General features: G+C 47.9%; 1 protein-coding gene across 1 annotated transcript; it reads right to left on the bottom strand.

The window, feature by feature from the left end:
* Positions 1-8,259: 8,259 nt before the first annotated feature.
* LOC127047645 (olfactory receptor 52B2-like) lies at positions 8,260-9,225 on the bottom strand. Its single transcript, XM_050946139.1, has one exon. The coding sequence runs from the start codon at positions 9,223-9,225 to the stop codon at positions 8,260-8,262; it is 966 nt and encodes a 321-aa protein (XP_050802096.1).
* Between the last annotated feature and the right edge of the window lie 2,408 nt (positions 9,226-11,633).

The following is an 11,633-nucleotide window of genomic DNA, read 5'->3' as shown; positions in this document are numbered from 1 at the left end:
TATGAGGTAGTTCACAGTTCCCAGGCGCTCTTGGACCGTGAATGGCCCTTCCCATGATGCTTCCATCTTATGGGCCTGTTGCGCCTTCAAGACCATAACCTGGTCTCCTACCTTGAAGGAACGTTCTCTGGCATGTCTGTCATACCAGGCCTTTTGCTCTTCCTGAGCATCCTTTTGGTTCTCTTTAGCAAGGGCTAAGGAGTGTCGGAGGGTGCTTTGTAGGTTGCTTACAAAGTCCAGAATGTTAGTTCCTGGAGAAGGCGTAAACCCCTCCCATTGCTGCTTCACCAGCTGTAATGGGCCCCTTAACCTCGTGACCATACACAAGTTCAAACGGTGAAAACCCTAAACCTGGATGTGGTACAGCCCTGTAGGCAAACAGCAACTGCTGCAACACTAGGTCCCAATTATTGGAGTATTCGTTGACGAATTTACGTATCATGGCCCCCAAAGTTCCATTAAACCTTTCCACCAGGCCATTGGTTTGATGGTGGTACGGGGTGGCAACCAAGTGGTTCACCCCATGAGTTTCCCACAGTTTTTGCATGGTCCATGCCAGGAAATTAGATCCTGAATCAGTAAGGATGTCGGAGGGCCAACCTACCCTGGCAAAAATGTCTCTTAGGGCCAGGCACACAGTGTTAGCCCTGGTGTTGCCTACAGCTACTGCTTCCGGCCATCGGGTAGCAAAGTCCATGAAAGTCAGTACGTACTGCTTTCCTCTGGGCGTTTTTTTTGGGAAAGGACCCAGAATATCCACAGCTATTCGCTGAAATGGGACCTCAATTATGGGGAGTGGCTGGAGAGGGGCCTTGACTTGGTCTTGGGGTTTTCCCACTCTTTGGCATACCTCACAAGACCGGACATACTTGGCAACATCCTTGCCCATCCCCTCCCAGTGGAAGGACTTCCCCAACCGGTCCTTGGTTCTGTTCACCCCAGCATGGCCACTGGGATGATCATGGGCTAAGCTTAAGAGCTTCCCTCGGTACTTAGTTGGAACCACCAACTGTTTTTGCGGCTGCCATTCTTCCCAGTGTCCACCAGAAAGAATCTCCTTGTATAAAAGTCCTTGGTCTATAACAAACCGGGATCGATTAGAAGAGCTGAGAGGCGGTGGGGTGCTCCGTGCCGCCACCCAAGCTTTCTGAAGGCTGTCATCTGCTTCCTGCTCAGTCTGGAACTGTTCCCTTGAGGCTGGGGTCACCAATTCTTCCTCAGACTGTGGACTTGGGATTGGTCCATCTGGAAGCGATGTAGGTGATGGGGTTGTTTCCGGTGCTGGTGAACTGCTCTCCGCTGGTGCACCTGAGGGTATTTCAGGCTCAGGCTGAGCCTTTTGGGTATGGCTGTCTGTTGCTTCTGCCAGTTCTGGCTCGGTGGTGCCCTCTGGCGTTGAGTTTGAAGATGGGGTTGCAATCGCTGGTGCTGGTTGCTGTTCCAGTTCCGGGCCTGGGACTGGAGGTGCTGTGGCTGTTTCAGTGGTTGGCATGGAATCCGGGTCCACTACCTCTGTCTGGGTCTCTGGTAACACAGACGGGGCCTCTGTGGACGGCTCAGGAACAGAAATGGGTCTGGAAGCTTGCCTGGTTTGGCTACGTGTAACCATTCCCACTCTCTTGGCCCGCTTCACCTGGTTGGCCAAGTCTTCCCCCAGTAGCATGGGGATAGGATAATTGGCATAGACTGCAAAAGTCCACATTCCTGACCAGCCTTTGTACTGGACCGGCAGTTCAGCTGTAGGCAAGTCTACAGCTTGTGACATGAAGGGGTAAATTGTCACTTGGGCCATTGGGTTGATGAATTTGGGGTCTACAAAGGATTGGTGGATAGCTGACACTTGTGCCCCTGTGTCTCTCCACACAGTAACCTTCTTTCCACCCACTCTCAAATTTTCCCTTCGCTCCAAGGGTATTTGAGAGGCATCTGGGCCTGGGGAGCTTTTGGGTGATGGTGGTGTAATGATCTGCACTCGGATGGCGTTCTTTGGACAGTTGGCCTTGATATGTCCCAGTTCATTACACTTAAAGCATCTTCCATCTGATGGGTCACTGGGTCGAGGTGAGTTACTGGAGACTGGTGAGGTGGAAGAATAGTGTGTCTGTGGCTTTACTTGGGTTGTAGGTGGGGTTTTTGGCTGCCCTCGGTTGTAGGGTTTATGGTCGGTGTGCCCTCTGGGGTATTCGTTCCCCTTGACAGTAGCTTTCTTGCTTTCTGCCACTTCCATCCATCTGGCTCCAATCTCCCCCGCCTCGGTGAGATTTTGGGGTTTTCCATCTTGTATGTACCGTGTTATGTCCTCAGGAACACCATCCAAGAACTGCTCCATTTGTATGAGGAGGTGCAGTTCTTCCAAGGATTTAACATTGTGTCCTGATATCCAGGCCTCATAATTTTTCCCAACGTAGTAGGCGTGCTTGGGAAATGACACATCTGGTTTCCACTTTTGGGTTCTGAAATGCCGACGGGCATGATCCGGGGTTATCCCCATTCTGTATCTGGCCTTGGATTGAAAAGTTTATAGTCGTTCATGTTCTCCTTAGGCATTTCAGCTGCCACCTCTGCTAAAGGTCCACTGAGCTGTGGCCTCAATTCTACCATGTACTGGTCTTCAGAGATGCGGTACCCAAGAAAGGCTCTTTCAAAATTTTCCAAGAAGGCCTCGGTGTCATCACCTGCCTTGTAGGTGGGAAATTTCCTGTGCTGTGGAACAATCATTGGCACAAGGTTGTTAGGGTTGGCTGTGTTTTGCTTAGCCTTTTCAAATTCCATGGCCTGTCGATGGGCTTCCCTCTGGAGTTCCCACTCTTTCTCTTTTATTTCCAGCTGTTTTTGGTGGTCTGCATCTTTGGCTGCTTGCTCTCTTTTGCAGGCTGCCTCTCTGTCTTTTTGTTCTCTTCTGTGGGGGCCTCTCTTTCTCTTTCTCTTAGTTCCATCTCTTGTAGTTTTTTTTCCATATCTCACCTGTGCTCGGCTTCTTTGATTTGTACTTCGGCCTCCATTTTTGTCTTGGTAGACATGGTTCCTGTTTTCTTGTGTTGGGGTGCCCTCTGGTGTTTATCTTCTGAACTGCAGGTTCTCTGTTGTCTCCTGGGGTCTGCCTAGCAACAGTGCCTTTTCCCTTTCTTCCTCTAGCTAATCTTTTCAATGTAAAGTAAACCAGAAAAACCACTTTATTTGCATGTGTATAGTGCTGCTTTTGACTCCTAATGGGAGTGCTATTGTGTCACAAAAGACCCTTTTGTCACAGCTTAATGGTTCCTTGCTTAATATGCAAGCCAGAAACTGCAAGAGAGAGCAGAGAAAAAAAAATTCTCTCTGGTTCCCTTTAAAACCAAACTGTTTCTCTCTGCTTAAAAGCCCCTAGCAGAGAAAAGAAAAATATAATATTCCTACTGGCTTCTGGATTCTATCTTTCCCACAAACACTGCCACCATGTCATAACCTAGTCCCAGATTTGGACCTTAGTGTCCAAAATATGGGGGTTAGCATGAAAACCTCCAAGCTTAGTTACCAGCTTGGACCTGGTAAAGCTGCCACCAACCAAAAAATTAGAGTGTTTTGGGGCACTCTGGTCCCCCCAAAACTTTCCCTGGGGACCCTAAGACCCAAATCCCTTGAGTCTCACAACAAAGGGAAATAAACCTTTTCCCTTCCCCCCTCCAGGTGTTTCCTCCCTGGGTTCCTGGAGAGATACACAGAAGCAAGCTCCGTGAATCTAAACAGAGGGATTCCACCCTCTCTATTTCCAGTCCTGGAAACAGAAGTACTTCCCTCTTCACCCAGAGGGTATGCAAAGTCAGGCTAGTAAATCTAACACACACAGATTTCCCCCTGACTTCTTCCTCCCACCAATTCCTTGGTGAGCACAGACTCAATTCCCTGGAGTTCCCCACTAAATAAAAACTTCAGCAGGTTTTCAAGAGAAAACTTTATGTAAAAAGAAAAAAAATACATAAAAATGGTCTCTCTGTATTAAGGTGACAAATACAGGGTCAATTGCTTAAAAGAAATAGGAATAAACAGCCTTATTCAAAAAGAATACAATTCAAAACACTCCAGCAACTACACACATGTAAATACAAAAGAAAAAAAACAATAACCCCTATTGTTTTATGATCTTTCTACTCACAACTTGGAAACAGAAGATTAGAAAGCAGGAAACAGAAAAATCCTTCCCATAGCCGAGAGGGACACAGGCAGAAGACAAAGAACAAAGGACTCACACACAGACTTCCCTCCACCCAGACATGAAAAAGTCTTGTTTCCTGATTGGTCCTCTGGTCAGGTGTTTCAGGTTACTTCTTTCCAGGTGAAAGAGACATTTACCCTTAGCTATCTGTTTATGACACTTCCAGCTTTACACGTCTAGGATTATCACTGTGTAATGTCCCCTTGGTGTTTCAGGTCAGGTCAACTGTCCTGATGGCTTCTGTCAGTGAGGGACTGAGGCAGATAATTTGTCTTCTCAGCGTGACTTGATTGGCAGCAACAGTAAAGTGCCCCAGGAGAGAAGGTTGCCATGGGCCTGTTTGACTCTGCCTCTATTACTGTCTGGGCGTCAGAGACCACAGGTCTTGAACATCAGGCTACAGGGCCCTTAGGCATGAGTAAACCCCTGTGACAAAGTGGATTTTTCCTCCTTATTATGTTGTACACAAGCGTATTTGAGTCTTACGTTTTTGCATGACTACTGTGTGTGCCTCAGTTTCCCTGTTTTGCTGCACCAATGACTAAGTGATGGGAATAAGGCTGGGTGACTTTTGCTGAGGCCCTCAGGACCAGGTGAGCTGCCTCCAGCTACCTGCATGTCAGCGATGGCTGGTGCTCTTCCTCATCTGGGACCAAAGAGGGCGTGTGCTGTTGCACTCCGTATGCTTTTTGAATATATACTTATAAATGTAAATATGATGTAACTGGAATATGCTTTATTCAAAAAAGTATCATTACAAAGCTTATCATCTACTGAGAGTGTTCATCCTATTTGTTTGCAGGTATTATTTCTATGTCTAGAGTTAGGAGAATAAGGGCTTGTCTACAGCACACAGCTTTTAGTGACCAGGCTTGGGGAGCAAACAGCTGTGCATATCTCTCTATCAGTGTTATAGAGGGTGGAAAATGTATTAGTTTATCCTGCATACGTTTTATACAGAATAAAACAGATTTATTTGGGGTTTGGATCCCATTGGGAAATGGGTGTCAAGATGCTAGTGCGGTAATCTGCTGAACTGTATTTGGTTAAGGTCTGCACCTTTGAGGGGCTGGCCCAGGCCTGTGTTGCAGCAGGCTGGTGTATCTGGCACAACAAGGCAGGGTTCTGGAGTCCCAAGCTGGCAGGGATAACGGGCTCAGAGGTAATTTCAGCTCATCAGGTGGCAGTCCCAAGGAGGTCTCTGTGATCCAAATTGTCACAGGGGGATGCAACTAGGTGACACTTTGCCCAGGAAGTGAGACAAACAACAGGAGAAGGAGCAACGGGCATGTCAGAGGTCAGGCCTCTGGAAGCTGGGCAGTCTGCTGTGGGGGACTTGGAGAGAGGGGAGTCCAGGGTGTCCAGCCCAGGGTCTCCCAAGATGGATTTTGCTGAAAGTCACTGATTTCTGTGCTAACAATCTCTGTTCTACACTCTGTTCCTGCTCCCCAAAACGGACAGACACAAGAAAGATGCTGATCCATCGGAGAGGGCTCAGAGAAGAGCCACGGGAATGATTAAAGGATTAGGAACCCTGCCTGATAGTAATAGGCTCAAAGAGCCCAGTCAGTTCAGTTTAACAAAGAGAAAGTTAAGTCTGATTTCAGTGTCTAAGTACCTACACAGGGCACACACATATAACAACAGGCTCTTCTCCCTGGCAGAGAAAGGTCTCACACAATCCAGTGCTGGAAGCGGAAACTAGACACATTCAGACTGGAAATTAACAGGAGATTTCTAACAGCAAGAGGAAATAACCATTGGAACAATTTCTAAGGGTTGTGGTGGATTCTCTATCATTAACCATTGTTCAATCAAGGCGGGATGTTTTTCTAAAATTTCTGCTCTGGGAATTATTTGGGGGCAGGTGTCCAGCCTGTGAGATGCAGGGGATCAGACTGCATGAGCATAATGTTGCCTTCTGGTTTTGGAATTAGTGAATCAGTGAATAATGGGCATGCTAAGCCACCAATGGGCCAGTTCCCTTGGTCAGATTCTCCTTGGCCTTGATGTGATGTCTAGTTTGTAAGCTCCTCAGTATAGGATCACGTCTCAGTTTGGGAAGTGTCTGGCACAGACCTTTGGGCCCCACTGGAAACAAGATTAAATAATAATATGCAACTGTTCATCAGTGGATCTCAATGCAGTCTATAAAGGATGTCAGTGTCAATATTCTCATTTTACAGAAGGGGAAACTGAGTTACAGGGAGGCAAAGTGATTTGCCCAAGGTTCTCCAGCAGGGTGGTGGCAGAGTGTGGGAATAGAATGCAGATGTCCTGAGTTCCACCCCATATTCACAGCCTGTATGGATGTCATCCAGGGTCTACATGTCCCTGCCCCTTCGTGCATCAGTAACTGGTTAAAATATAGGAAATAAGGGAGAATAAATGGTCCATTTCACAATGGAGAGAGGTAAACAGTGGGGTCCCCCAAGGATCCTGTGCTGGGACCAGCGCTGTTCAACACATTCCTTAATGCTCCTGAAAAGGGAGTGAACAGTGAAGTGGCAAAGTTTGGAGGGGACACAAAATTTTTCAAGATAGTTTAATCCAAAGTTGACTGAAAAAACTTACAGAGGGATCTCACTGGGCAATGAAATGGCCAATTAAATTCAGCATTGATAAGTGAAAAATGAGGCACACTGTAAAAAATCATCCTAAATACACATATATAAGGATGGGGTCTAAATTAGCTGATACCACCCAACAAAGAGATTTTGGAACTGTCATCGGGTAGGTCTTTGAAAATTTCTTCTCTATGCACAGCAGGATCAAAAAGGCTAATGGATCGTTAAGTACCATTAGGATATGGATAGAAAATGTTATGCTGCCACTATATAAATCCATGGTACGGCCACACCTTCAATAGTGTGTGCAGTTCTAGTACCCAATCTCAGTAAAGATATAATGTAACTTGAAAAGGGTCAGAGAAGGGCAAGAAAGATAATTAAGGGTATAGAATGGCTTTCATATGAGGAGAGACTAAAAAGACTTGGACCGTTCAACTTAGAAAAGAGACAACTAAGGGGGGTTATGACAGAGGTCTATAAAATCATGACTGGTACAAAGAAAGTGAATAGAGAAATGTTAGTTTCTTTTTCACACAATGCAAAAACCAGGGTAGCTGGTTTAATACAAAAAAGAGAATGTATGTTTTTTAATGGAACACAGAGCTAACCTATGGAACTCACTGCCAGGGGATGGTGTGATGGGAAAGGATTGAAAAAGACTTAGATAAGTTGATGGGGGATAGATCCATCAGTGATTATTAGCCACGCTGGTCAAGGATGCAAGCCCATGCTGCTGGTGTCCCAAAATCTCTGACCACCAGAAGCTGGGATGGTAAGACAAGGGATGGATCACACAATGATTGCCCTGTTCTGCTCACTCCCCTGAAGCACCTGGCATTTGTCACTGTACGAAGACAGGACACTGGGCTAGATGGACCATTTGTCTGTCCCAGTAGATGTCTTTTTGTATGTTCTCTGTGCTGTCTCCCTGAGTAGACTTGTACTTGGCTTCCATGCTGGCCCCAAAATGTGCTCACTTTGCCAATGAGGAAATTGAGGAGGAAAGAAACTCTCCCAAGGTGACACACCAGGTCAGTGGCAGAATGAACTCTAGAGCTCCCGTCTCCCAATGTGCAGCACAGTGCACTTCCCATGGCTTTATTGCACGTCCCCCTTGGCTGCTGCTCTCCTTGGCCATTAAGAGTGCAACTCGGATGCAGCTTGTCACAGAGGAGCACACACCGTGCTCTCGCTCTCACAAAGTCATTTTACCTTCTTGCTTTTTTGTTTTGTTGTTTCCCTTCAATTTAGAACAAGACTCACTCAGTCTGGCTGTTTTCTGTTGCAGGGCGCTGTGCTGTTACAGCCATGTGTGCCCCAGGATATTAGAGAGAGAAACTGGGGGAGGAAATAGCTTTCATTGGACCCAAATTCTGTAGATGAGAGAGACCAACTTACGACCTTAAGCAATGGAAGTACATAATAAAAACATCCCTATAGTTCCAATGAAAACTTGGGCCTAATTTCCAAGTCCCAGAGCATTTTCTGTGTCCTGATTTAGCTCAGCTGGGAGCTTCTCCTGCACCACCGATGAAACACATTGATCAACCGTTTCAGGATCTCTTTTGTTGTCACTCCATAAACGATGGGGTTTGACATAGGGGGAATGAGCACATAAAGGTTGGTCAGTAGGCTGAGAATATAACCTGGAATGATGTGCCCAAATCGGTGTGCAAAAATGGGGAAAAAGGCCGGTGTGTAGAACATCAGTATGACACAGAGGTGAGAGCTGCAGGTGTGGAGAGCCTTGAGCCGGGTGTCCTTGGAGGGGAGCCGGAAGACGGCCCTGAGGATCAGATCATAAGATACAGCAATGAGCACAGCATCCAAACCAAGTACGAAAATAGCCATGGCTATGCCATACCAGACGCTGACTGTGATGTCGTCACAGGCCAGCCAGGCTATGGTCAGGTGCTCGCAATAGGTGTGAGGCAGGAGGTTAGTTCTGCAGAACTTCAGCTGCTTCACGAGAAAGATGACGGGGAAAATGATACAGAAACTTCTTGTGACAACTGCCAGCCCCATCTTCCTGATCACAGAGTTGCTTAGTATGATGGTGTATCTCAGGGGGTCACAGATGGCAACGTACCGATCAAACGCCATGGCCAGCAGGATGGCCGACTCGGCAATAAAACTGACATGGATGAAGAACATCTGGGACAGGCAGGCAGCAAAAGAAATTTCCCCTGCTCTAAACCAGAATACAGCCAGCATCTTGGGCACTGTCATGGTAGATAAGAGCAGATCAGCAGCGGCCAGCATGGACACGAATAGATACATGGGCTCATGGAGGCTTCGTTCTGTTAGTGTGATGAATACTAAGAGACAGTTCCCAAAAAGTGCCACAACGTACATCAGACATAAGAGGATGGAGATCCAGACATGAGATTCCTTCGTACCTGGGATGCCGGTCAGGATGTAGGTCATAGGAGCAAAAAAGGTGTGATTGTCAGCTGGCATCATGTGCCATCGTTTGGATCTTCTATTCAATTTCCAGGAACTAACAGCAAAAGAGACAATCAGTGAGAAGGTGAGTAGTGGCTAGGACTGGACTGCATTTGTTACAGTGTGACATGTTCCCCCTGGGTGTCACCTGGAACTGGGTTTTCATTGAGCCCTCTGACCCACCCGTTTGTGCCCCTCTCACACTGTGTTGCTGTGACAACCTGCAGACCTGCTCCCGATCTTACACTTACACCAGCATCCACACACGCAGGGACACACCCCGCTGCAGTTACATGCAGGCTCTAACCAGCCACTGCATGAACCAACAATAGAGAGGCTGCAGCCAAATAAACCACCAGCTTCCCAGATTCGTACCCCACACTGGAGTGTAAACCCAGAATGTTACAGTCTTAACCTGCGCAGAGAACTGTACAGCGTAAGCTCCTAGAATTCGCCCCCTCCCTGAATGTGGAAAGGAATATACAACAGCCTCTGGCACTCGAGCTATGATTTTCCCAGGCACGTCATTCCAACTCACTAGTGTAGATAAAGCAAAAAACACCTTTATTAACTACCAAAGATCGATTTTAAGTGGTTATAAGTGTTAGCAAACAGATCAAAGCAGATTATCTAGCAAATAAACAAAAATGCAAGTAAGATTCATATAGAATCTTAAAATCTATTTTTCATAGTTAATAAACTTATTCTGTTACAATCTAAACCATTGAGCTTTGACTGGAGTGCTTGCGGAAAATCTTGGCTTGGTTAACCCAAGTGTGCATGGTTGTCTTCACATTGAGTGATAGGTGCAGGGGTATTAAACACACACACTGCCCAGATTTGACCAGGGAAGGATGGTACTGCTCTGGGGTACTGGCCTGGACAGCTGCTGGTTAAAGAGCCTGTGTCCAATTGCAGCTGGGTGTGTCTCTACCTGTGTGAATGCTGGTGAAAGTGCAGGTGGGAGGGCTTTGCAGCTTGTCAGAGCAGTACAGGGTGAGAGGGAGCCCAGGCTGTCAGCGGGCTCAGAGGTACCCCAGTTCCAGATGGCACCCTGGGGGGAACTTGTCACATTCAGTATCAAAGCAGCCCTTATAATTGGTTTCTCCTGGGTTATTTTGGACATTTGCAGCTATGCTACTTAAAACCAGCTAATTTCTGCAAACCAGAACGGACCCCGTCCTGGGGTCCTGACTAATTTTAATGGAAGTGCTGCCTGAATGAAGATCTCGGGATTTGGGGTGCAGAATATTACAGGGCCTGAGGAGGTTTCCAATGTGGTTTCCTCTGAACAGTCACATAACCAAGAATGGCCCAGTCCAGAGCCCATTGAGTTCACAGCAAGACCCCTGGTGACTAATGTGGGAGTAGATCAGGGTAACCCAGCGACCTCTTCCTAACACCCAACCTCAGCGCAGTCACAGGAGTGTATCTCAGAGCCCCGGCTCCCGTCCTGCCCCTGCAGTCAGAGTTACACATCCCCATTCTAGCCAACCCCAGCTCAAACATTTCCTAGGTTTCATGTTTCCATTCGCTCCTTCACCGATTCAATCCACGCAAACGACTCACCAGGCTCCGGCCCCGGCTGGGGAGGAGGAATCTCTGCCTGTGACCGGCTCGGGGAGCTGCAGGCGGCAGGGAATCTGCACTGGCCAGGGCTGAGGTACAGGGATATTTATACTGCTGCCCTGGGAATCCCAGCAGGGACTCAGAGCCAGCAAGGAGCCCCAGGGACCTGCCTCTGTGCCTGGCTCAGGTGGGGAAGAGCAGCAGGGAATTAACCCTTTCCGCCTCTTATGTGATGAAATGGGACTGTTCTTACTGTGGTCTGTGAATGCTGAGTGGGGGGTGTTGGCCTGGAAGGACAGTCTGCACTGGGGGATGGGAGACTGGCCTGAGGGAGGAGACCTGAGCATGTAACGCTAGAACCCAGGAAGGGGTTAGAGGCCAGGTGACACCTCTGCCTGGGACACTGAACAGAGGCTGAAGGAGAGGCTGGAGGGGGGAGTTTTTCAGCTTGGAAGCTGGCTGGGAAATGGAGACAGGCACCAGATGGGGCTCAGGTCTCTCAACGGGGCTGGGGCCTCCCTGGGGCCCCAGATGGACCTAACTAAAGGGGGTCCTGTTGTCTGTACCGGTAAGACCTATCCTGGACTGTGTTCCTGTCATGTAAATAAACCTCTGTTTTACTGCCTGGCTAAGTGTCTCGTCTGACTGCGAAGTGGGGGTGCAAGACCCGGTGGCTTCCCCAGGACCCCACCTGGGCGGACTCGCTGTGTTAAGTACATGGAGGGGCACATGCTGAATGCTCCAAGGAGAGACCCGGGAGGTGAAGCCATGTGAGCTTCTTGCCCTGAAGAGAGTCTGCTCCGAAGGAGAGGAGGCTCCCCAAAGTCTGGACTGGCTTTGTGGGGTGCAGTTCCAGA

Source organism: Gopherus flavomarginatus, chromosome 1 (assembly GCF_025201925.1).
Source record: "Gopherus flavomarginatus isolate rGopFla2 chromosome 1, rGopFla2.mat.asm, whole genome shotgun sequence".
In the NCBI taxonomy this organism is placed as follows: Eukaryota; Metazoa; Chordata; order Testudines; family Testudinidae; genus Gopherus; species Gopherus flavomarginatus.
The sequence above is the reverse complement of the archived record's forward strand: the minus strand, read 5'-3'. Positions and strand labels throughout refer to the sequence as shown.

Bases quoted from the DNA above. Each gene is read 5' to 3' on its own strand.
- LOC127047645 (XM_050946139.1), bottom strand. From the start codon at position 9,225: ATGATGCCAGCTGACAATCACACCTTTTTTGCTCCTATGACCTACATC.